The sequence below is a fragment of the Diorhabda carinulata genome, chromosome 3 (assembly GCF_026250575.1).
Source record: "Diorhabda carinulata isolate Delta chromosome 3, icDioCari1.1, whole genome shotgun sequence".
In the NCBI taxonomy this organism is placed as follows: domain Eukaryota; kingdom Metazoa; phylum Arthropoda; class Insecta; order Coleoptera; family Chrysomelidae; genus Diorhabda; species Diorhabda carinulata.
This window is the reverse complement of record NC_079462.1, coordinates 14,875,455-14,902,914: the sequence shown is the minus strand read 5'-3', so window position 1 is coordinate 14,902,914 and position 27,460 is coordinate 14,875,455. Positions and strand designations below refer to the sequence as shown.

Genomic DNA, 27,460 nt, shown 5'->3' with positions numbered 1-27,460 from the left:
GCTGGCTAGTGCAACTATCGTTTTTTTAACTCCCTCTTTTTTAGCAATGAGCAAATAATTTATAGCATTGTAAACTGTCTTATAGGAGAATCACCCAGCGGCAATTTCCTATTACTTAAAAAAATACGTTTGATACAGGTATTATCACACAACAAATCACTATGACACTAAAATCTGTCTGTTTGTCTGCAATAAATGATAGGACATAGCTGGACTCTGAAGAGATGCTAGCGCGGCAGTATCATCTGCATATATTGCGATAGTTACATTGTTGTGAGTGGGATTATCAGCTGTGTACATAAGATAGAGGATCGGGCCAAGTGTACTTCGCTGTGGAACTCCTTACATAATTGGATGTAGAGAGGTGATGTGATCTGGGAAATTAGGAAAGGGTTGTGCGGGAGGTTTTTCCCGATTTTCTATAGTAGTCCATCGTGCTAGATCTTAATCGATATCTAAAAAGGCAGCCGAACAGTATTATCTATCTTATAAAAATTGGTACACTTTTTTGTGACTCGTTGAACTTTTTCTATGAGGGCACGTTGTTCTCTAAATCCAAATTGGTGGTAATAGACTTATTGGTTTGTAAGATGTAGTGTCTTCAAGAAGTTCCCCTGGCTTAGAGATTGATATAATTTCGGCCACCTTCCACAGAATTGGGAAATAACCCGTTCTTAATACTGCACTGTACAATTTTGTAAGAAACTTCAGCCCCTTATTTGATAGTTCTTTCAGGATTTTTGCAATAGTTAAGTCATATCCGGAAAATTTTTTGGGATTCAATTGTTGTATTGATTTTTTGACCTGTTTTACGGTGAATTTTTCTAGGAGCTATTTTAACAATAAATTATTCAAAAATTCTGGTTTATATTCGAATCACCTTCGAACAACCTGCTCTACCATAGGATTAGAGGTTATATTTCTTCTCAATTTAGTTTTATGCTTTGCTGACTGTTATTTGCTTCCTATTTAATATGTTTCCAGTTCAGCTTCTTTTTTCCTGATTGTTTGCTGGCTCTCCTTCTTTTTGTTCAATTCCATTTCCTTTATCACTTGTTACTACCTATTTTGTCCTCCATGTGTCTCGTCATTTCCTCTATTTTTCACATATTGTTATTTTCTTCTTCAATTTGTTAGTTAATAACTACCACCAACCGTAGATCAGTGTTGGTAGTATTATGGTAGTAGATTGACGGAAGATTTCCGTTTTTGTGGGCCATTTGTTATCTCTTATTATTAAAAAATACTCTGTACAGTACTATGCCTATATGCCTACAGTACTAGATGCCCAATAAGCGCGTGAGTAAGGAACAAAAGTGACTTCTACAGTATAATAATTCATTAACAAAATAGGAAAAATCTTTGACAAAATACGAAACAGGCATATTGCAAATTTTCGTGCGATTCTATGGGAACTTATTTTGTACGTTTTATTTTTTTGTTCATTTTATGATGAAGATCCTAATTGTTTCAAATGAAATTTATACTTGATAAAATATTTTATTTGTTGATAACATCATATTACCGAGCATGTTTTATTTTTGTATTCTAAATATAATGACACACAATTTAAATTGAGATGTAAACTATGATTTCTCCTTTTTCTTTCCAGAAAAAGTGCAGAACCAGTGTTTTTTGTTGCCAGTAGAGGTCACCATGCCGATATTGGAGGTATAACACCTGGCTCAATGCCCCCCCATTCTACTAGTCTTGATCAAGAAGGAGTAGCTTTCAAATCGTTTCTGTTGATTGAGGAAGGAGTTTTCAGAGAAGAAGAATTCGTCAAAGCAATTATTGAAGCCGGAGGAAGAAATCTTTCGGATAATATTTCAGACGTAAGAGCTCAAGTTGCTGCGAATAAGAAGGGCATTGATTTAGTGTGTGAACTCATTGATCAATACGGTTTAGGTAAGATGCCTTAAGTTTGATTTGTTCAAAAATTATGTTGAAATACTTTGAATGTTTTCATAACTTATCAACTACCATTTGTGAAGTACAAACAGCAATTTTTTGCATGTTAGCTAACACCAAAACTACTTATATGTCATTTGTTGTAATCAAACTATGGAAAATCCTCTTTGTCACTGTAGCTAAGTCGGCAATTATCATGGTTGTTTGTTGTGAATTGAGAAATAAATTAGAAGAAATGATGCTCTTAGATATCTATTTTATATTGAGCTTAGATGTGTTTTTCAACGTAGTTAAACGCGTTATGTTTGGGTATGAAACGATTGTATTGAAATTTCAGAAATTTACAAATTTAATGGGAGTGTGGGACAATAACTCGAATCGCGAGCAGTGAACTTGATAGTTGAGCTGACAGCAATTTCGATTCTTAGACTTAATCAAGTATGCACCTATGTTAGGTAAAAAAAGAGTTAAAGAGGCAACCTTAGGTAGATTGGATTCCTTTTTTATAAATAATTTCGAAATTGTGAAAGAAGTCAAAAATTATATTATCGTTTCTTTGATCAATTATATCTATTATATACTTTTTTTCGTGATAATTTGTTCCGATTTTAGGTCTCTTTTATATTAAAATCATCTTAAACATGTAGAAATTGACGTTTCTATCTACTTCGGTCTTCATCAATATATGACTCTGACAATTTGAGGAATTATCACTTACATCACAAATTTTTTTCGATCTTGGGAAGAACAACTTTTTATTTCCCCATCAGATGCAAAAAAAATGGAAAATTCACAATGCCATACCACCTTAAAAATATGGTCTCCTAAAACTGCACAAACTTGACATACCTTTTCACCTATTGTTTAAGTATTCAAACCCTTCTTACCCCATTTTCTGATTATTTCAAAAATCTTTTAAAAACATTTTACATCAAAACAAATACTCTTCTTCACCTTTCGATCTGCGGAAATAAGAAGAAATTATTAGGTGCCAAATAAGGACTGCATGGAGGATGACCTATCAATTCGATGTTTCGACTGTCGCATTGTCGTGTTGGAGAATGATTTGTCTTCTGCGATTGGTAACATTTGTAAACAAATGGTGGTGTAACATTCAGAATTTACCGTTCTACGTCGCTCTAATGGAATGGTGGCGATATGTCCAGTTCGATTTGGCTCGTTTTGGAAGACCCATACAGTCGTTTGTTGTTTAAGTTCCGATTCATATGCATATATCCATGATTCGGCACCTATGACGATCTTATAGAGGTCTTTTGAATGCTGTCAATGTTACGTGATACTGTAAACATTGACGTAACTTTAGGAGCAAGTAAGGTAAAGGAAAGAAAGCTGCTACGGCTCACAAAGAAATATGTGAAATTTATAGTGCTGATGTCAGAATGTCAGAATTGGTATAAAAATTCCGTTCTAGAAATTTTTCCCTCAAAGATGAACAACGTTCTGGTCGGCCTGCTGGAGTTGTTGATGACCAAATCAATGTCATAATTCAAGAGGATCTCGTCACATAACTGTTCAAAAGATTGCGAAGAGGCTACCTCTCGAATTGGAAGAAATTCATTTAGCACAAAGAATAAAAATTTGCGATATGTACCTCAAACGAAATGAAACCCACCCTTTATTGAAAAGAATCAACACTGGTGATGAAAAATGGGTCCTGTACAGTAACGTATAGCGCGAAAACGATCATGGAGCAAACACAATGAACAAGCATAAACCACATCGAAAGCTGAAAAACAACAAACAAACTCATGCTGTCAGTTTAGTGAGATTACGAAGGTGTTTTTTGAGCTGATGTTAATAAATAATAGAACTGGATGAAGTAATCAAAGTAAAACAGCCAGAATGTTCAATTCCGAAAGGTTTAGTGTTCCATCATGATAATTCAAGGCCTCACACATATTTGGCAACTCGTAGGAAACTACTGGAGGTTGGCTGGAAAGTGATGCCACATCCCCCATACAACCCTGATTTGGCACCATATGATTACCACTTATTTCGAATGAAAACTTTCATGAATGACATGAGGTATGAGGAGAAGGAGGCAAATATCCACAACTCTGATTACGTCTTTTGAATACTTCAATTCATGATACTGCAATACTGCATTTCAATCTTTCTATTTTTCGTGAAGTTTTAGAATTTTCAAACTTTGACATATACTATTCGAATAGATGCTCCAAACTATATTAAATCGCTTTACATTGTTTGGAGCGTCTGACTTGTTTTGGAGCAACTATATTTCTCTCTTTCTCTCCATTACCTCCACTCCCTCTTTTGTTATTTCAAATCAATTATCCTTTCTAGCGTTCTTTTCTATGCGGACAAATATAATATTTGTTGGTGAATTTTGGATCTCTTCTTCTGAATTAAAATTATGTTTTATAACAGGTAAAAAATAGACTATGCGATATATTTCGGTTTATCAATTCAAATAATAGTAAATAACTACCTGAAAATATTTGATTTGACAACAAAATCTGACAGCATCTTTGACAGATGGTCTCTTTCAGGATATATTTTTGCAAGACAATTTTGAGTTAATTCCAAATCAGTTGGTAGCCAATTTAGAATAAAAAAAAGGAAACTGAAATTATCTAAATAAATAAACAAAATTGCAATTCAAATAACAAGCTCAGACATCATCAACGGTACAACCTAACCAATTACATTTAGCAAATCTGTCATTTACACCAAGTAACTTAATGAAACACTAGAGGCCGTATAAATACAAATGACTTACCCTGTATGTTGAGTTTCAAATGTAGAAAAGCTTAATATGTAACCTCAAAAATATGTAGATGTGCCAAAAATTTCCATTTCCACGTGGACTTATAGTGCTTATTGTAATTGTGGCCAAAGAAGCTTTTTGAATAAAAATAGAATATGTAGTTCAAATAATAAACACAACCATCTGATGCGCTTCAAGTTTGAAGAGGGCTCAAGATGTTTTAAGTGCGATGTTACTGATTTAATTATAAGCAAAGAAACAAACTTCGAAGCATAAAGAAGAGAAGAATGTAATGAAAAATCACCTGAAATTTGACAATTTTTTCTAGACGTAGTCCAGGCTTATATGAGCCATATTCAAAATAACGCGGAGGTTGCAGTGAGAGATATGTTAAAAGATGTGGCTAAAGAAGCAAGATTGCGAATGGGAACTTCAGAGTTAACAGCGGAAGATTTTATGGATGATGGATCTAAAATAAAATTAACGGTATCTTTGGACGAGGAGAATGGATCAGCCTACTGTGATTTTAAGTAAGTGTTTATTTTTTTATTTATTGGCTTAATTTCAGATCCTACCATTGATTTATTATGCTCTGCTCATTAACTTGAACCAATTTGCTCTATCTTCTTCTGTATGCGTATATATTCAGATCTATGGCACTCATTTTGATATGGAACCCAACCAATCGCAGAAGACGAATCATTTTTCACGATAATTCGTCCTATGGCACTCATTTTCATGGTGTTACATGGAGTTTTATCTAACTAAATATATATAAATTTTTCTCGCAAAATATATTATTGCATATATAAACTTTGTAGTATTAGTTGAAAGTATTGTTATTTAATACGTTGACTGCCACGTCCCCTATATATGGGCGACACTAATTTGATCATTTTACGGCTCCGTCACGTTGTATTTCATTGAAGCCATGTCGGACAAATATAGTGGACAATCTATACTATTTTACTGAAGTGTTTTTTACTGCGAAACTTTTGGTATATTGGTTTTGGCCCTGCTCAAAAAATAAGAGAAATAACAATTCTTTATCTTCTCAAACTATAATTCAGTTACAAATAGAACTCTCAAAACATGAAGTATAAGTCAAAATACAGTTATTTAGATTTGAGGTGGTTTCCAAAGCATAAAAGAGACTTGATTGCAATCCGGGCAATATATACTTGCGTGTATCGAAATCGACCCATTGTAAACTGTTGACTTTAACTATATATATTTCTTAAATTATTCATCAGATCAAAAAAATATGCTGTTTAAAAGACAATTTAATATGCTTGAATGTGGGTATAAAATTATAAAAGCTTATTTGGACTTTCTATGTTTAGATTAGTGAAATTAATGCACTAAGCAAATTAATCTTTTTTATTATTAACATGAATTGGTTTATTGTCTATTTAAATCTTATTACTCAGTTTTCTTAATAATGGGTATGACCTCCCTCTCGTCTTAATAACATACCTTATACGATTAGACATAGATATAATCAAGACAGCTATTGTTCCTTATGGAATATTAAATCAGTCTTCATCTGCAGCAATAAGGATGAGGATCTAGTTTGGGGTGGAAAAACTATCTTAAATTCTTCTTTTTAGCTCATTCCATGAATCTTCTATCGGAATTAGTTCAAAACTGTATGTTGGCCACTTCATAAACCGTAAAATGACTTCTGCAATGTAATCTACATTTTGGACCAATCACAGGTATTTTAATGGTCAGGTTACTTTCCTGCATGGTTCTACAGTCCACTGATTAACAGTCACTCCTCGCACCTGTGGTTGCATTTGAACGGCATTAAGGGGACGATTCATCATCAATCAAGTTCATGTTCGATTAACGCAATAACTTAGATGGTCTTTTGTGGTGTAGTGTGCATTAAACTAACACACTATTGAGATCATGACAAACGAATAATATGCAAATTTCTTGCCAATAGAGTAATTTTAATATTTGACAAATTTGTTATTTTCGTTACTATCACTATATAAACAAGTTTCATTCCTTTAGCGATTGTTATGCATATAAACGAGAAGCCTTGCTTATAAATTCATACTCACATTAAAGCATATAAAATTGTATTTCAAATAGCATATTTCTTTTTTTGATCTGATGAATAATTAAAAAAATATACTTAAAGTCGAAAGTGTATGTATAATTTTTTTCCTTTTTTTAGCAGCAGTACTTTCTTCAAGTTTTCTATTCTTGCATTTCACAAAGTACGAGACACATTTTATTATTTTCGTCCATTTTAGAACATGAACATTACGATAACTGGGTTCGATGTGTCTAAATTTTTTTTTGTAAATTTAGCTAGCTATTTCTTCTCGAAACCATTGTGTATTATTTGATTTTTGAGTTGCAGTTTTATATACTACAAAAGCATTCACAAGGGGAATACCTTCCGGTATTACATTATACCCTTCCCTAGGGTCGCGGCATATTAACAAATTTGATCAGATAGTTTAATATCAGCTTTCCCTCTGTTGTATCCTAGTATGGCGATTGGCTTTTGTTTACTCTTACGTAGATTAGTATTTGCAGCTCGAATGGTTGATGATTGGTCAGCATTATATTCCCCAACAGCTTCAGCATTTTTTTCTTCGTCGCCTGTATTATTTCTCATATGTTTATCTGTTAGAGCTCTTATATCTTGTATATTAGTGAGTATTTTGGTGTAAGAAGGAATATGCTAATTTATAGCTCGTATAGAAGTTGTAGAAAAATGATGTGTGATCTTGATTCAGAAGTCTTTGCGATAGCTTTTCACAAACAACCTCATTGAATAATTTTGAGAATTTTCTGAGCATATTTTGCTAGACCAAGTATATAATTCAATAGAGCATAGCTTGAAAAGTTTTATCCCATATCTGTGAGTTTTATTTGATACGTATTTTCGAAAAACTAATCTTGATAGTTTCATCAATAAAAAAGTCTTCAGCTGGAATCATTATATCTTGAAACTTCTTTTGCAATCTATAAGAGATTGTATTTCGCGTAGTTTACTTGGGAAATTCCTTTATTGTTTTAAAAGTGAATATTTGGCAGCAATAATTCGAATCTATTACGAGACGTAGTCTTACTCACCCTATCCATATAAGAAGCCCCAAAAACTTTTTCATCCCTTCACTATCAGCTGGAACCCATTGTTCATCCGACTTTTATTCTTAGTTTGATTATTATTCAAGTTATATTCAGCGTACCTGTTTGTTTCTACTACAATAATATTTAATATTTTTTTATCAACAAACAATGAAAACGCCATATCTATTTGTAAACCTGATTCGTCAGAAAAAGTAAATGTTTTATGACAACCTTCGTACTCTGTCCATTTAATAATCTCTGGAACCTCTAGAGACTGGTACTTTCCTCTTCTAAATGTGAATTCTGAATAACTTTTTCAATATTTTCAACTATTTCAACATCTTCTCCATTTTCTGATGTATTTGGTGAAGTATTATATCCAGGATTTTTCAAAGAATCATCTATACTGGAATCTGAACATTCCTTATTTTCATCATTTCGTGAAAATTCATCACTTTCTAAAATTATTCGCAAATCATCATTGCTTAAATTTTTCTTCCAGCCAACTGTTCGCGATAAAAAGTAGCTAAATTTCTTATCAGCAAATAATTGTTTTTGTGGTTTTTTAAAATTTTAATTTTATGCATATTTTAATGTTTCTTTCATTCTATTGTTGAACCAACTTGTGGACAGCAGTAATTTAAGTCAATCAAGGTGTGTTGATAGATGAAAATTAATAGAGCTAGGCAGTTAAGTGAACGCGAAGCTGAAAGAATAGCCAGGTTAGTTGGTAAGGGACAAAGTTATCGTGAAGTGGCAAATCTGTTTGGCATACACCACACAACCATTGGCAGATTGATGCAAAGATTTCGAAAGACCGGTTTACACTCTAGGAAGACTGGACAAGGACGTCCTTCAGTTTCAACTCCTCGAAATGACCGTTTTTTGTAATTAAATTCATTAAAAAATCGGTCAATGACAAGTGTCAGCTTAACAGCCTTCCTCACGAGATGTCCGAAATGTAAATATCTCTGATAGATCAATAAGACGACATCTTCAGAATGCTGGTCTACACAGTAGAAGAGCTCTCCAGGCACCTTTGCTAACCAGGCAGCATCATGACTAAGACTAAGATTTGCAAGGCAACCTTAAGATTGGAATTTAGAAAATTATTATTAACAAGTTTGAGAACCAAACAATTTCACTTAAAGAACTTCTCGTAATCTTCTTTTATTTGTTTAATTTATGATACTAAATTCCTGATGATGATTCCGTTTATATCCAATTACACTGCTATGTAAAAGAACTTGAATTATCCAAGAGGTGATTAATTATTAAGATTTATTTGACCTTTAAATCGGCCCTACCTAAATATAGAAGGGTTTGTAGCAGTATACTTTAATGAACCGTTTTTCTTTTAGCAGAAGCGCGGATAAGATGTGAGTAGGGTTAGCCTTTGTGATTTCAAGCTTCATTCTGGCTTTAAAATTTATATTCTTATACCAGGAATTTTAAATGTATTTGTCCCATTAAAATTAGTCCTAACATTTTGTGACCCAATTGTTAGATTTAATGGGGGCAACGAAGTTGTTAGCTTGTGAAGATTAGCAAGTTTAATGAACTTATCACAGAAAATACAATTACAATTACATAAGTATTAAATAGTTATTCTCACATATCAGCTTCCATTATTCAAGTCTGAAAAGAATTTGTCATATTCATATATTGTTATTTACTGTATCCTAAAATAACCAAGAACAAGTCGCAGGATAAAAAAGTTTTTTTATTAGTTATTTATTTTGTTTTCCTGAATTAATCTGTTTTAATCTATGAGAAACCGGAAAAATTTTAAACATATTTTGAATGATAACTTTTACCATCAAATAAAATATGGTCGTTCAATTATCAATTGAAGAAGTAAAAAATAGGGTAAAAGTTAAGAATAACAAACGATTTTGCTGGCGACTTATTGTTAAAATGATTGAATTGTATTCATCATTATCTTCATTTAGCTCTGAGTCTACTGCTCCACATGAGCCTCCCTTAATTGAACCAATTCGTATCAGTTCGTGGCGGCATTCATCCAGTGTGACTTGACGAGGTCTTCATTCCAAACGTTTTTTCTTCCCCTATCCGCAAACCTAGCTACGTGACGAAGCCAGTTCTATTTTAATTTTTTGATTCGCTTAATTGAATCAGCAATACCGGACATTTGCCATATTTTATCCACAGAATTTGTAAACGTAACGGTTTCTGCTCCATAAGTAAGTACTGGCAATACACATTGATTCATAACCTCTTTCTTCAGGTAGGTGCTAGGAAGATATGACTTATCTGGCTTATCTTATTCACTTTGCAACGCTCTTTCGTCGCTTCGAATCGGTTTGACTCCAAAACTCAGCTTTAAGGTTGTCATCGGGCGCCAGTTTTTTATCGTGGTATGCTCCACTTACTCTTGGCAGCGTCAATGAAGAAAATATAATACTCCAGTGGTAACTATAGTGATGACAAATACGCTGAAGCCAGTTAAACTGATTTTACTTGCCCTCCTAGATTGGTAACCTGGGTATTTGCTGGAACGGTTAAACACAATTTCCTTTATTTAAAACTAAAATAAAAATAAACTATATATGAAAATACATAAAAAACCGGAGAAAACGACGATATGAAAAAAGGAAACTCAGCGGTTACTACCTAATAAAAATCTAAAATATGAACTATATCGGGATATACTTGCTAACATGCAGATAAATGCTATTATCAAAGATTTTAAGTAGAAGTAGATGATAACAGAATATTGACAGAATTAGTCAGTAGAGAATAGTGAAAATCATAAAAGACTCTTTGGAAGAAGCCCCAATACACGCAAATAGAAACCATAGCGACGTAATTGGCAATCCACATCACATGAATCATCAATTGGGAAACCCAAATATTCAAATGGAAAACCCAAAATAGGCGCATAGATATTCGCATTTATTTACATCCTTTCTATTCGTGGGGTGAATCAATAAAGACTGTCTTTTACGTTCTTAATTTGTTTACACACTAAACAATACTCTCAACTTATAATAATTTTCTCATAAATATCACTTAAATAATTTCTGCAAATATTTTTACTAATCCGTTCTTTTCACTGCGACAATTTATTTAAAACTAAATTACTGCGTTTACACAAATCATTTACATACTTAAATAACATTCTAAAAAGTTCTAACAATAAGGAACACATCAAATGAATGAATTGAAATTATTTAAAAGATATATTGTAAATAAACCGCCTAATAAAAGTTCTAAAAAAAACATCAAAGTGCGTCCGCTATTTATAAAAAACCGATAGATACATGCATATATTTGAAATATGAGTAGAAAATGCAACAAATGTAAAATATGCGCTCTGAATATTTGAGTTTTTTTACATACATCGGACTTAAGTAGAAGAAATGAAATATCTTTCTACCTTTGACTTTCACTTTTAATACAGTATATCAACATTTCCTTTTCAAATGTGTAGCTCCGGAAGATCAAAAATTAAATAAAGGAAAAACAACTCATATTTCGTACTATTTACTCAATGTATTTTCAAAAATCTTATTATTTTTTTAATGTGGTTTTTCCACCATTTGTTTTATTGTAATAATATTATTTTCAAGCTCTGATTGGACTAAAATTCCAAACTATCCCAAGTATCCCAGTATTATTACTTAGAAGACTTTTGGTAAATATCAATTAAGTGATATTATAAAAGATTATATCTCATTTTTGATTCATTCTTCTTACACTTACTCTCATTAACGCATTAATAATATTTTTCTTCCCGGAACAGTCCAAATAAATATGATATAGTTCAACTACATATGTCTTGCTAACGATTTTATTTGTTAGCTTCAATGTTTGAACACACGCTTGACTTATCCTTATATTTCTTTTTCAGAGGCACAGGATGGGAAGTATGGGGCAACTGCAATGCACCCAAAGCAATAACTTTATCGGCACTAATTTATTGTTTGAGATGTATGGTCGGCCATGACGTGCCGCTGAACCAGGTAACAGGAAAAATTACTATAAGCTTGTGTACTATAACTCTTATGGATTTATTCCTTCATACATTCTGGCGAGTCATAAATGTAATGATCTTAACAGGGTTATAAATTTATTTTTAAATACTTTGTTAGTATTTATAGTGTAGAAATGAGAAGTTTGAAATATAGGTTGTGAAAATGGATGTGAAGAAAATTTGTACAAGAGGCTGTACAACTGCTTCATTCAAATTGATAGTTTTGATTAAATTTATGAACGAAATAATTAAGATATTGAATTCAATCCCTTAACATTATTCAATTATTTCAAAATATGAAATTGGGAGGAGAATTCAATTAAATTGGTTGATGGAAGCACTATTTAGTAACGTTATACTATATGTTCAGTGAGAGTAGTCGTTAATTGGTTCTGAACAAAACAGTTCCAGAAAATAATTAATTTTAATTACCGCAGACTGGTGTTATTTCGCCCAGCCAGGTGACTTTGCCGTGAATAACATTTTTCATTATTTGTTCTCCATTTTCTTAATTTGGCACTCCGTACGGCTTAATAAACACGAACGAATCAGAAATCTATATTTTTTCAATGTCCGTGTGATCACTTAGACATCTCATATAATTGAAGTTACGATTTAACTTAATCGCGTAGTAAGAATCAGGCACGAATCAATACTGTGATTTTATTTATTTATGACAATGATGTGTGATTGGGAAAGGTTATTCAGTGAAACACTTGTGGAACCACCAAAGCAGATCTCTAGCAAGATGTTCCCAATGTGACAAGAAAAAAAATGAAAGACCAAGTACGTTTTTAAACGATGTAGAGTCAGAATAAGAGCTGTAGCTTGATAGATAACATGAACAAAATTTTGAAAAACTAACATATTTGTTTGAAGCTTAAATTGAAGGGGAGTGTTTAAAAAATTTTTGAAAATTTCGTAACTTTGCATGAGTACGGCCCATACTATTCAGTAACTTTCCTGAACGTTGAATTTAAATACAGGGTGATAGATTAGTCTTTTCAGATATCAGTTTCAGAATTTGATATTATAGCCATCAATAGTTTTTCAAAATTTTTACATTCTTACTGTTCCAGAATGCTGTGTTATATCAAAGTTATAATTTTTTAAATATATTTGCTTCCATATTAGGAATCAGCTCGACTTCCCCATTACAATAATAAATGGTTGTGATGTGTTCCATGGGTAACAAGTTCAATACCCTGTACAATGTAAGAGAAATTCATGAATGAAGATCTGTTGCGGTCAAAGCATCTGAAAAGTAGTACAAAACCCGGAAAATGATTTATTTCATTAATATTCATTGAAACTGATACAGGGTGAATCAAAATACTAATTCTCTATTTTCTTGGGCTTTTCAAATAAACCATACTGTAGTTTATGTATCGATAATTAATAATAACATAAATCTTTATTTGCCAATTTTTTCCTTTTGATTTTTCTGTGCAAAACAATGATTTTGTATCTATATCTAATCATTCAACAATTAATTATGAGTTGGATATGATACATTTGTTAAAAACTGATATTTGACAATGACATTACATGAAAGTGGTTACGTAGTTTTTTGATTTAGAGGTTTGATATATTATTTGGGGATTTGAAGAATTTGAATTAGGAAATGAATTTCACTAGTGGTAAAATGATTGATATCTTTTGGATACTGGAAGAATGCAATAAGACCGCTTCACTATTAGAAAAAGCAAACTTGAAGATATTGATGGAGCGGTTCAATCATACAGGTTCAGTTAATTACGAAAATCCTGAAAGATTCAAAAGTACCGTGACCGAAGAAAATGAAATTTATGTTTTCTGGCCATTACTGAAAAACCACACACTAGTATAAGTAGTACAGTGCAAAGAATTCTTGACAAAAACAAAATACACCCTCACCACATTTACTTGCAACAGTAATCAATTGCATTGATTAAAAAAAACTAGCATTTTTTGGGTGGACTTTGCGATAAGTTAATCAACAGAGAGAGACTTTTTGGACTATGTTCTATTTGAGGATAAAGTCACGTTTAATAACCTGTGTTAACAGGCAAAATTTTCACAATTATTCATCAACTAATCCATATCACATACTAGATGGTAGTTGAATGTGGGGGGGGGGGTATTGTTAGTGAATATGGAGTAGGACCCTGTTATTTAAATAATGAGTTTTATTTAGATTTTCTAGTTAATCAATTACCTCTTTTATTCACTTCAATTGTTGGGGTTTTTGCATGAGGGTGCGCCTGCTCCCACTAATCAATTAATGGTGAACTGAAGTTACAGTACAGTGGTCGCAGAGGTTACCAGATTTCAATAAAATTGACTCATTTGTAGAGGGCCACATTAAGAATGAATTGTACAAAATACCTGCAATAACAAGAAATGACATGTTGGAGATAATACGAAATTGATTTTGGAATATTTCTATTGAAATGCTTCTTTCAATTATCGCATGCATAGATGTCTTTGGAAGTCATTTCCGACATCCACTGTGATAATCATGACGTGTACGTATACTGTAGTGAATAGGATAATTTTTTATTGTTTTGTTCCTGTAACTTATTTGTAATATACTCGTTTTTTCTTTGCATTTGCAATTCAATCTTTACAGTACCTAGCAGCAATGAGAAAATGTCAGTTTTTGACAAATAAATCATAGGCAACTCAATTAATTATTAAATGATTAGATATAGCTACATAATCATTGTTTTGAATATAAAAATCAAAATATCTCATGAACTAATAATGTTGGTAGTACTTTCCGATACTATTATATATACTATTCATTTGAAAAACTGAAAAAATTATATATTATTTGATTTATCCTGTACCAGAATCAATGAGTATTGAACTTTTTCTGATTTATATGTAAAATTGGTTATAGCTTCTTAAATATCCCGTAGAACACATCTCAACTCTATATTATTTTAATGGGGAACTCAATTTGATTCCAAATATAGGTTTTATTTAAAAAAATGAAACTTTATTATGGCACAGCATTCTATACCATACACCCTGTAGGAAGACTAATGATGGCTGTGATCTCGTAAATTTTCAAATTGATATCCTAAAGGACAAAGGACAAACTTAATCACACTAATGAATCACCCATCACTTATAACAATTGAGCAAGTTCTCAACTCACCTGAAATATTAGCTAAAAAACACTAAAACACACTAAACCATTATTACATTATGAACTGAACTGAAAGTGAAAATTAGGTGTACCAGCTTGGGTTCGATATAATAGAAGCAAGGATGGTTCAATGCAACATCATTGATTCAATACAATCGACATCCACAAGCCGCAAAAAATGGACTAAGGTTATCATTAAAGATAATATCTCGAGATCTCTTAATATCCATTTAAGTTCTTTTATGGTCTTTAAAAAACAATACTAGATTTGTAATTTTCTAGGTTCATTTTACTCACCTATATCAACTCTTGGATGCTGTATTACGCACCATTTGAAAAAATAACAAAGAATTATTTTCACCTATAAACCTCTGAAACCTCGAGAGGAATAAACACATTTTATTATAGTTTTACCGTTAAATCAAGAAGACATTTTAAAAAAATTGATAAACAGAATAAGTGATACAAACATCTCACAAAATATCAGATATCAAATAAATTCGGAATCTTGATACCTCAACCCAGCGATAATCCGAAAAGATGATTAAAGTTTTGCCACGTAATTCTACTGTCTCTGTTGACTTCATCGAAGATATCAGAAATAAATAGAAGGCGAAAATGATGATGAGAAAAGAGACAATAATTAAGAAAATCAAGATACTGTGATTATTATTGAAGAGCATGTAGAAATGGTTTCAAAAACGCTATCTGTAGATGCTTTTGTCCTACTTGTTTTCTAACAAAAAACTAATAATTAGACAATTTGTAGGGGTAATATTGTAATAAAAAAAACGGCGAAGCCACATTAGAATTTTTCCGAAATAAAAATGATGGTTTGGTGTTTCTAAGAGTTGACAACATATAAGAGCTAGAGATACTATTCTTTTTCGAAAGCTTTCATATTTATTTCATTCGCGTTTTTACTAGGAATAGGGTGAGTTTGAACAAATTTGTTGAGTTTTCGCATTTTTAAATATATACTTATAACATTGAAACAAAGTATTATTTAAAGTAGGTATTTTTGTATAATTTCAAAATATAAAATATGTAGTTATGTAGTTTGTTATAATAAAACAGTATTTTGAAATTTTATCTAACAAGATAATGAAAAATGTTTCTGGGCCAAAAAACACCTACAGGTACTTTACTTTGCTGAGTACGTGAGAAAAAATACAATTTCAGATATTGGCGAAGCTTCATTAATTAAATTGCGACTTTATCAAATTTTCAGCTAAACAAAAGATAGGTACGTTGATGGTTTAAATCGAATATATTTTATTTAATTGGAATGTGCTCCAAAAAGGTTAAGTTAATAAGAGGACAAATTTCATTGAAAATAAAGATATTATTAAAAAGTTTGTGCGTACGATTTTTAAGAAATATCCCAAGATACTAGATCAATAGATACAATTACAAACAGTTCAACAAGTTTGTAAACGATTAATCATTATAGTAACTACACTTTCAGGGTTGTTTGGCTCCCGTTAAAATAAATATTCCAAAAGGTTCTATTTTGGATCCAAGCGACAATGCTGCAGTTGTAGGGGGAAATGTTTTGACATCTCAAAGAATCGTTGATGTTGTTCTGAAGGCATTCCAAGTCTGTGCAGCCTCTCAGGGATGTATGAATAATATAACGTTTGGAGATGAAACTTGGGGTTGCTACGAAACAGTCGCAGGGGGTAGTGGAGCAGTAAGTGTATTTTTTCTACTCCTGATTTCTATCATAGTAAATAGTATATTAGTGTATTACATTCTTGTATATGTAATTAGTAAATTTTTTAATACAATAAGAGCCCACGTGTGGGGGTGAAAAGTGTTCGCGATATAAGAAGGTTGTAAGAAAATGTATTTCTATAATAATTTAATTTTTAAGTCTATACACTTAGTTCAACCATACTCCAACCTTCTTAACCCTTCCAAATAATAGTTACCACCCTTCTCATCCAAATAGGTGTTCACGTATACCATAAACAACGTCTTTATTTGATAAAAATATCGCTCTTACAAGTGAAACGTTGGGGTTATACTAAAAAAATAGCTTATGCATGCATAATATTTCAATCAGAACGTGGCAAATGTGCACTTTTGATATACTAATAGCCTTTTATATTTTTTTAACAATAATCGATGGTCCAGTACCATTTTGTGAACTTTTGCGAAGATATCACTGTTTGTCGCAGTTTTTGGTCGTCCGTCAAGCTGATACGTTTGCTTTCATCCTTAGATCAACCAACTCCTTTAGATATAAAACGCGAGATCCGTGCCTTCTCTTGGTTCATTAGCAATACTCAACGTACATGGAAACGACAGTTTCATTTCTGCTTTTGGCGGCATATTCCAAATTCAAATCTTTCATTGATTAAATGGATGCCACTCCATTGATTTGTTTAGAAAAATAACAAGTCGTAACAACGATGGCGTATTATTGCAGTGCTAATGAGGAACATGGCATATTAGATAAAGCTCACAGGGATACTGGCCACAAAAGAAGATTAGGTGAATTAAAAGTATCGTAATGTTCTCCGAACCGTCATTAAAGAATATTTAAAATCATGTTCTATGTGTCAGCTAAAAAAAATCTAAGCAGAAAGGGTTTGGTAGCATGATGGTCCCTATATATTTATAATGAATTACCAAGATCACTTAACTAAGTTTGTATTCCTAAGAGCTCTGAAAGCTGAACAAGTCGAAGAAGTTTCCTATAACCTTACGGATATTTTTTGTATCACCAGAGCTCCCTGTCTACTGCATAGTGACAATGGCAGAGAGTTTGTGAATCAAATAATAGTCTTGCAAATATGTTTGAGGCAAAAATAATTCATGATAAACCACGTCAAGTCAAGGATCTATTGAGAGAGCAAACCAAGATCTAAAAGATATTCTAATTTCTTAGATGCAAGTCATTTCACAGAGGCATTAAATGCATTCCATGTGAGGCTATGACATAAAATTCAGTCTGCGAACAATTGCAGCAAAAGAATCAAATTATTCGCAGGGATTTGTACGATGCAACTGTGGTAAACAAGAAATTCAAATGTGTAATGAATAAAATGTAATAGTAAATATTATTCAAGTACTTCTAGTCACAATAAGTAATAAAATAAATGTTACGTTATAACTATATATATATATAATTAATTATTTGTTCAACTTAAAATAAATTCTTTGTTCCGTTCGGCATCGGCTTATGACGTATATAGGCATTTCGGGATGTGTTCGAATAATGTTATTCAGATGCCGGATAGTATGGCTGATCCGGTATCTGGCATGTCTAGTATGGACCTATGGCGATATTTCCAATTATTTCGGCCGCAGTCCGAATTTACAATCTGCCTCCAACATTATATATATCATTTAGTATGAGATTGTGGTAAAGCAACCAAAATATATATTAGGTAATAGTTACATCCTTATGTTTTGGTTGCTTCATCACAAATAATTTTGTATACCCATTCCGGGTATCAAAATAACTCTCTGTACACGAATAGAATGAAAACGTTTTTGTACAACTCAACACGTGCAACAATGATATTAACAAGTTGTTGATGGTAGGCATCCACCATATTATGTCAATGCTGTTCCGTGATTGGCCGGACACCATAACCCCTAGTGTTACCTACCGTCATATCTATGAACGTATTAGTTGTGATAATGTAACAAGAGAGTGCGTCACGTTTCAATCTCCTCCTCCCGCAACAGCGAGTTTCCATACCCTGATTTTAACAACCCAAAATTTCACAGTCGTGATGATTGTGCAGAGCCTACGTCCACAGTGTCTGTATCGTCTTTTACGTAGACGTATTGCATTTCATCAATAAATATTTATAGACATATATGATATCTAATTTTCTCCATTTTCAGAAAAATCTTCATAACTTATCACTCAAACGATTATTAAACTAATACTAACTGTCAAGATGGTTGAAATTTTGGTAGGCGAATCTCACAGCTCATACGCAAATATATTTCCAACTTGATATTGATAAGCAGTGACATCTTCAGTTTGAGGTCGGGAACTTCTCAGACAATCCTCTTATAATTTTCTTATACTTCTCAAACTGGAATCAAATCGTTAAAGTTCATCTATGCATGGGTCGTGTATGGTCTTATTTCAATTGTCTGTTTTGATCATATATTAATTTCAATACTATCCAACATATATACATTAGTTTCATGGCTTCATTATTAGAGTACTAGCTGACCCGGCCACGCGTTGCTGTGGCTGAAGTTTTTGTTATATTACATTATAGTAAACAATCTAAGAGGAACGATAAAAGAACATCAGACACGGAGTCCACTATGCTTATTTACACAGATGGTATTTGAAAAAAAAAAATGGTGATCTCCTTATTTGACTTTCTACTACTATAACCCTTTAGTACAATGAAATTATTTACGAACAAAGACGAAAATGTTGATGGTGGTATACAAATTCACTGGATTGAGATTTGAAGGGGAAGTACGTTGAACACAATTAATTAAAATGTTCTTACACTTGATATTAAGCAGAAATCAATACAAAATAAAAATTTATCAGATTTATTATTTCCATTTAATTTTATAACAAATAAGTATATTACAGTATAATACAGTAAATAACATGTGACGCTTAAACATCATGAATGAGGTAGGCAAGGCAGACAGTCTTAAACTTTTAAACATTAATGTCTCTTTTTTTGAATTATAAATACTTTCAATTTCAATTTAATTTAACACCAATCGGTGCACAATGTTTTTGGTTAACCTGTCTTTAGCTAACACAAATAGATTCGACGGTTTCCCAACACGTGAACACGCAACATATAGTTGCCCATGAGAAAAACATGGATTTTCCAAATCTAAACCACAAATGGACATTGTTTGACCTTGAGATTTATTTATAGACATGGCGAAAGCTAAACGAATTGGAAACTGTAGCCTTTTGAAGGGTATGGTAGAATCTGATGGTATCATCGGAATACGTGGCAGCAAAACCACTTTTCCTTTAAACTTCCCAGCCAAAATGGTTGCTTCAAGAATGTTACCGGTGATCTTTTTGATGACCAAACGCGTACCGTTACATAATTGAGGCGGATTCAAATTACGGAGGAGAATAATAGGGGAACCAATCTTTAATCGAAGATTATGTGGTGGCATTCCAGGTATATCTAATGAATTTAAAAATTCAATCGGAAAATTTACACTTTCATTTTCATCAACAACAGTATCGATTGATTTAAAAGACATCAGATCGCCTGGTAACAACTGTTGTATCTGGAAGTTAATTTCGTCAACATCAACGTTTTTGGCTGCCAAAATCGCCCGTTGACTGAGCCATTCATGATTCAAATAATTATTCTGTATATCCGGGAAAATACTCTGAATCAATTCATTTTTATCCTGAACAACAGTGCAAAAATTGTCTGGTAGTTTAATGCATTGCGTATTTGGTTGCAGTTCTATTTTACCGTTCCCAATATCTAGTAGTTGTTCGGAAAATATTTGTGCTGATGGATCATTTTGCAATTGTACTCGCATATTTATGGTCAATCGAAGTGTTTCAACACTTCGCCATAAGAATGATTGTTTCAAACATGCATTAATCTCATCCGCGAAAGTTGAGCGAGGTATAACCGGTAAGGTCTGCCGGAAGTCACCAGACAAAAGTAAGATAACACCACCGAAAAGTCTATTATTGCTGTTTAAATCTTGCATAGTTCTGTTTAATGCTTCAAGTGAATATTTGTGTGCCATTGTGCACTCATCCCAAATTATTATAGAACTCTTTCGCAACACTGCAGCTATTCCACTATTCTTTTTGATGTTACACATTGCATCTGGTTTATTATGAACGTCCAATGGCAGCTTGAATGTTGAATGTGCTGTTCGCCCACCATCCAGTAAAGTAGCCGCAATGCCTGACGATGCTACTGCTAATGCGATTTTTTGTTGCGACCGTATTTTGGCAAGAATCAACGATATTAAAAATGTCTTACCGGTTCCACCGGGTGCATCCAAGAAAAAAAAACCGCCTTGTTCAGCAGCAACAGCCAGCATAATCCGATCATAAATAATTTTTTGTTCTGCTGTCAGTAATGGTTCACTGTTCATGATAATTGTTGCTAAACTTCCATGGTCATATTGCTTTTCTCGTTGTAAATCGGTATTGACTAAGTCGGTGGCTGGACGATTAGGTGATGGCATACCATAATGATTAAGTGGTAAATTTGAAATAAGAACACATAAATCCTCGATCAAGACCAATGCTTCATTGTACATCTCTGGTGTATAATCTATGTTTTGGCATTGATTTGTTTGTCTAATTCGGTGCAAGATGTCTTCTGTCATACAATTTTTATATTTTTCCCACAAAGTTTGTGCTTGCGAGGGATAACATGTCGTCAAAATAATTGCAAACAACTGACGAATGTTATTCGGTGTTGATGTCAACGCAGCATCAGCAAGCGTTAAGTCCCAATGGTTATCGTCTTCTAGCAATTGCAGTTCACGACATGCATCCTGGTATGTATTGAATACTCGACCATTAATTGTTCGTAAAAATTCAAAAGACGTTGGTCCGGGAACATTCACCAATAACAAACGTAAATAGAAGCACTCACGTTGCTTTGGATGTACCGTGTAAAGTCTCCCCAATGTCTTAGCTTTGAATATGCCTGTAATGGAAGGATGTGGTTTTCCTTGTTTCCGTGGCTCCCATTTTTTACTGGATTTGTTCCATGTGAAGTAACGTGGAACATCACCATACACCAATGTCTTCGCGAATTGGCCAAAAACATCAGGTTTTTGACATAATGTAAAAAATTCAGTTAGAGTCGTTTTCGGAGCTTCGAACGCTCTTTGGAGAACATTTTCTCCAGTAAAGTATACACGTTGACCGTTTTCAAGATGTATTGCCAGATGTTGGACAGCAGGATCTCTTTCGTGGATGGGAAAGCTGAGAATATGCCAAATAGCTTCATTGCTGCTAATGTATCTGCCCATTTGGTATCGTGCTATTTCGTCATTTTTATTTATGTTTTGTACTTCAAATATGGCCAAATCACTGCCTTTGTTTACATATTTACAAATATACTTAATTGATTTAACAGAACTGCAAAGCTCAACATTGATATGAGCTTTGTAAGTTTTTGAAAGTAGTGGTGAGTATGGTACCACCCACTGATTATCAAACTCAACTTGATTTGGAAAGTTCGGCAGTCGCATTGTAAATGTGTGGCCACCATTCTCAGTACTTCTGCGGCGATACATTGGATAACCATCAATATCCGTGATCGTGTCATTCGTATGCGGCTTTGGGAAGTTTTTTTTACATTTTCCATTTTCCATGCACGGTGACGTCATGTTGAAAGCACCGCATGGCCCATGGATCATGTGTTTGGTGACAATATCAAATAATTCTTGATCAATTAATGGGTCTGGAATTTCGGCTGAAATTATTTGATCGATTTCTTCAGGACGGATTCTATCTTTAAGCCAAACCAAAATGTGGGCATGAGGCAAACCTCGCTTTTGCCACTCTATCGTATACAGCCAACAACGTGTGATACCAAAAATTGAATATTTAACAATAAAATCAATTAAGGATTTCAATTTTTGTTTAAACACCCGTGCAGTTAAATCATGACGATGAATGGCTTGTTGTCCTGGCAATAGTAAAGTTTGTATCTCTTCCCAATTCGGATTACATGTGAATGTAATAAATAAATCCGGTCGGCCGTAATGACGTACGTAAGTCATCGCATCTTGTATGTATTCCTGCATGTTCCGTGGGCTGCCGATGTAGCTTGAAGGTAAAATGAAAGCATTACCGATGTCATTGGGATTTAAATTTCCATCGATGTTTCCAGCAACAGCATCTCGTAAGTGAATATATTCTTCCTATCGTAGTTTCGCCTGGTTGAATCGAAGGAATCGCAAGCGTTCGCTTTCGACCTTAGCATACATATCAACAATGTATTGATGGAACAGCTGACGATATCGAAGGATATAATTGTCTTGATGTTGTCTAACCATTATTCGGTGTGCGTAGTAGTTCATTGAGCTAACTTTTTTATTTCTGTAATCACCTAAAAAAATAAAAAATAAAATGCAATACGAAATTAAAATCTATACATACAGTAAGAAAATAAATAGATAATTGTCAAATTTACCGGTATTTGGATCATACTGTTTGATATTGAGGTGATATTCATCTTGTCCTTGCCAAAATATTAATGGATATTGTAGTGCATCATATGAACGGTGTAGATCCGAAATCGTACTGACAGTGTTGTCTCGCCGTGTAATTTTTATAGATCTTTCGTCAACTGGATCACCAACCATGATAACAGCAACCTCATCAACAGTTGGAGCGTTGAATCTACCAGCATGTTCACCTAATGGTACTTTGTCGGCTTTAATGACGATTTGATAATTGTCATTTTGCAGTCGTGGCGAAACTCTTTTGATCAATTGAATTAGTTGATTGTGATCTTCTAAAAAATTTTCCAATAATATCACAATTGCTCTTTCCTCTGCTTGTTCAATAAAATTATACAGGCACCGAGTCGTCACGCGCTCTTCACAATCGCCCATAAAATAAATTTGAAGAAATTTCGGATTGTTATCAGGCATTGGCATCAGTGATCCGATTTTATGGTACACCTGGCCTTGAATTTTGAATGAAGTTTCAAAATTACGTCCATCGGATGCACGATCGCAAATTTTAGTTGCCCCAAATGACGTCATTTGGAAGCAAGAATTAAATTTGCGTATCTTACGCAAAAATAATTTGGAATCATCTGAATTGCCAGTAAGAAGGGATAATAAAGGCTCCGGCGGAGCGGGTAGAGGTGACAGCACAACTTTTCCTGATGCGCAGCACATGCCGGCTGCTTCATTCCGAAATTTCAATGCCTGACAATATTGACATACTTTATCCATTCCACCGATAGCAATTTTTGAATGCGCTGAGTAGTTAATATCTGGTGCATATTCAAAGGCAAGCCGAACGAATGATGCACGTGTTAATGAGCGGCTGATCCGTTGCCTTTGTCGATCTAGTACTCGTACTGTAGCTATGTTTCGTTCTCGTGCCGCTCTTGTTCTCGTAATATTCTGTCGCAGACGTTCGTCACGCTGTTCTTGAGATTCTTGTGCACGACTTTCTGCAGTCCTGATTCTTTGAGCTGCATTTCTTGTTTCGATTTGTTCTGGTAATTGCTGAGCTCTTTCAACACGTTTGCGTCGTGCCTCTCTGGTGCACGCGTTATTCAGTTTAGATTTTTTCGGTGGCATTTGACATTATTAATTTTAACAGATAATTTTGACTGTCAAATAATAATGTCAAATGCCACCGAAAAAATCTAACCTCAACAACACGTTTGCGTCGTGCCTCTCTGGTGCACGCGTTGTTGAGGTTAGATTTTTTCGGTGGCATTTGACATTATTAATTTTAACAGATAATTTTGACTGTCAAATAATAACAGACGAATAATTAGCAATAAATTAAAATTGCGACTATAATTTGAGATTTAAACTATCCTATCTCTCAAGTTGGATCGAACTGCACATGGTGTGCAAATTTTATTATAATCGGTTAAGTGGTTTAGGAGTCCATTGAGGACAAACATTGTGACACGAGATTTATATATATTAAGATGAATACAAATATTATGAAGTTGTTGGACTAATACAAACAAATTAATAATAAACAAACGCGGTGATATTTTCCTATGAAAAAAGTGACTATTCTAACCAAAAAAAGAAACACATGTTCAATATATGCCGCGAGCATAAATTTCTGTGGAAAAAATCTTTACATATATCTACTTTTCCTGTACGGATTTCGGAGATATTTATCACATCTACAACTTTTCAGTATTTCTAGAGTTATTCCTTGATATTCATCCTTGCTCTAAGCAGCGTGAGCGTGAGCGGGCGCGAGTAATATCGTGTGGCGAGCAAAATGTACGATGTCTACAACGCATATTTTGTTATGGTATAAAATAGAACTAATTGCGTTGTATACACGGAGAGTAATGATATACATAAAAGCAAGGTCAAACTTGGTATGTTCCACCATTTGTATCATCAACTACAAAGAACTTCAAACCTGTTTTAAAATTATACAGACGTTCTAGATGCAATATTGTGGAAACAAATTTCATTTAACAAACTGTAACAATTAAAGAATGTTAAATAATTTTCCCAGATAACGAACCGAAAGGATTTGTATTATAGAAAGTTTGGTACGATATATATATATATATATATATATATATATATATATATATATATATATATATATATATATATATATATATATATATATATATATATATATATATATATTGTTATGGTATGAATATATCCAAAATAAATTATTAAATAATAATAAGATATAAATAAAGCAATAAGTTCAGTTTTGTTATTCGGTTACTTAGAGCAGTTTATCACAATAAAATAAATAACATTCTTTATATTAAGTTTTGACCAACACTATAATCTAAATTATTATTTAATTTTGACAAATCCTGTATATTCAAAGAATTTAATCCATAAATTGACAGATAAAACAGGAGCACCAACTTCAAAAATTTGTGTGACATACCAACATAAATTTTAAGGTTATAAATGATAAAATATAAAAATTTTGACAACTGCAATGATAAAATTAATAACATAGGAATGAAATAAATACAACAAAGAAATTATAGAATAATATTATTTGAATAAAGTCACAATAATTTAAAAATTTAGAAATGACAATTTAGTAACTAACTTTTAAAATAAATATCATTGGTTAAAAAAAAAAAAAAAGTTTGTTTAAAAAAAAAAAAGAATGGAGAAAAAAATCAACAACGAGACATTTTTTTGCAAGAGAAAAAAGAGTAAAATAATTTAATTGAAAATTAAAAAAAATTAAAATATTGATATAAAAGGCATAAAATATTCAAAGGATTGATAATTAATAATTGTATAAGTGTAGTAATAAGAAATTAGTGAAAACAATTAGATAAAGTGAAATAAGTGAGAATACTCACAAAGGGACAATTTCCAAGATAAAGAAGTTGTGAAAAGGAAAAGAACAGGAGTGGAACTACAGCGGAGTATCTGTTTATTCTGCAAGGCCGTAACAATTTCCAATTAAAAAAAAAAAAAATAAAAATACAACATAACAAACACTTAAGGTACTGTTCTATTAAGTTTAAGTATTTCTTTTAGTATATAATATTTGAGTTCACATTTCCATATAATTTAGTTTTATGAGTGTAATTATGAGTATGAATGAATGAATGAATGTTTGTAAAATAAAATAATTGTAATAGCTAATACAGAAATTGTATATTTTGAATATTTTATTCATTATAAAGAACAGACTCGGTCTTAAAACTATTATAATCTGACCTTATAACCATAACAATTTATCGCAATAAAATTTTTTTAATTTGACCTCACAATATAATACCCTGAGAATAAAAAAAATAATAACATAATAAAATAAAGAAATTCAAATAATTATTAATAGCTAATTAAGAAATTGTATATTTTGAATATTTTATTCATTATAAAGAACAGACTCGGTCTTAAAACTATTATAATCTGACCTTATAACCATAACAATTTATCGCAATAAAATTTTTTTAATTTGACCTCACAATATAATACCCTGAGAATAAAAAAAATAATAACATAATAAAATAAAGAAATTCAAATAATTATTAATGGCGCCCAAATTAAAAATCTGATTTTATTTAAAATAAAATTTATAAAAATAAACATTACACACTATAAATACCATAACAATATATATATATATATATATATATATATATATATATATATATATATATATATATATACTGTTTAATGGCATAAAAAATACATTGTGTAAAATGGAATGATTGTCAAAAGCCTTTGCCAAATCTATGCATTCGTAAATAGTGTTTGTTGATAAGTTTGCATCTCAAGTTCACTCATAATTTAGAAATCCAAATTAAGAATTTGAAAGTAGATTATGTTTTTTCAAGAATTTGTTTATTAATTATTACACTGAGTGAATGACTTAGATAATCTACTACGATTATCAGCGTTTCAGCACTGATATTATCATACCCAGGGGTATTAAATCATTATTAATTATTTGTTTCACCTCACTCTCAGTTGCTGGTTCCAAATATAACGAGTAGCCACTAACAATCTTCTTTTCTTTATAATTACGTGGTCGATCAATAGTATGAGCTAAATTTTTACCCACATCGATAAAATACTTATTGAATATATTGGCCATTTACTCAATATCATGAATTATTTTGTTATTGTCTTCAATACTCTCCTTTCGTTCTGTTTTTAATACACCTTCATTCACTAGTTTCTATAGCTTCGACTAATCGACGATTTTTTTCAATTTTTTACCTTCTCATTGTGATAATTTTTTTTGCTTCCTTTATCAACCTTTTTGTTTCATTTTTACAGTTCAAATATTCTTTTTTTTTTCTGTTAACAGTGTTCAACAGTGAGGAAGTACTGAATATACTTTTTACACCGCCACTATACCAACACTAACAATTATACAGTCTAACGCGCG

The 27,460-nt window shown here is 32.4% G+C and overlaps 2 protein-coding genes across 4 annotated transcripts in view; one reads left to right on the top strand and one right to left on the bottom strand.

The window, feature by feature from the left end:
• LOC130891806 (5-oxoprolinase) overlaps window positions 1-27,460 on the top strand; it is a 189,028-nt gene that overhangs the window by 83,565 nt on the left and 78,003 nt on the right. For all 3 annotated transcript variants that reach the window (XM_057796782.1, XM_057796784.1, XM_057796783.1), the window contains exons 12-15: window positions 1,613-1,908; window positions 4,989-5,190; window positions 11,631-11,742; window positions 16,358-16,582. In XM_057796782.1, coding sequence (XP_057652765.1) covers window positions 1,613-1,908; window positions 4,989-5,190; window positions 11,631-11,742; window positions 16,358-16,582 — 835 coding nt within the window. The remainder of the gene's footprint in view (window positions 1-1,612; window positions 1,909-4,988; window positions 5,191-11,630; window positions 11,743-16,357; window positions 16,583-27,460) is intronic.
• LOC130891807 (uncharacterized) lies at window positions 19,416-23,320 on the bottom strand. The gene is made up of 2 exons (XM_057796785.1): window positions 23,043-23,320; window positions 19,416-22,958 (listed from the first exon to the last, which is right to left on the bottom strand). The coding sequence occupies exon 2, from the start codon at window positions 22,651-22,653 to the stop codon at window positions 19,597-19,599; it is 3,057 nt and encodes a 1,018-aa protein (XP_057652768.1). The 5' UTR covers window positions 22,654-22,958; window positions 23,043-23,320; the 3' UTR covers window positions 19,416-19,596.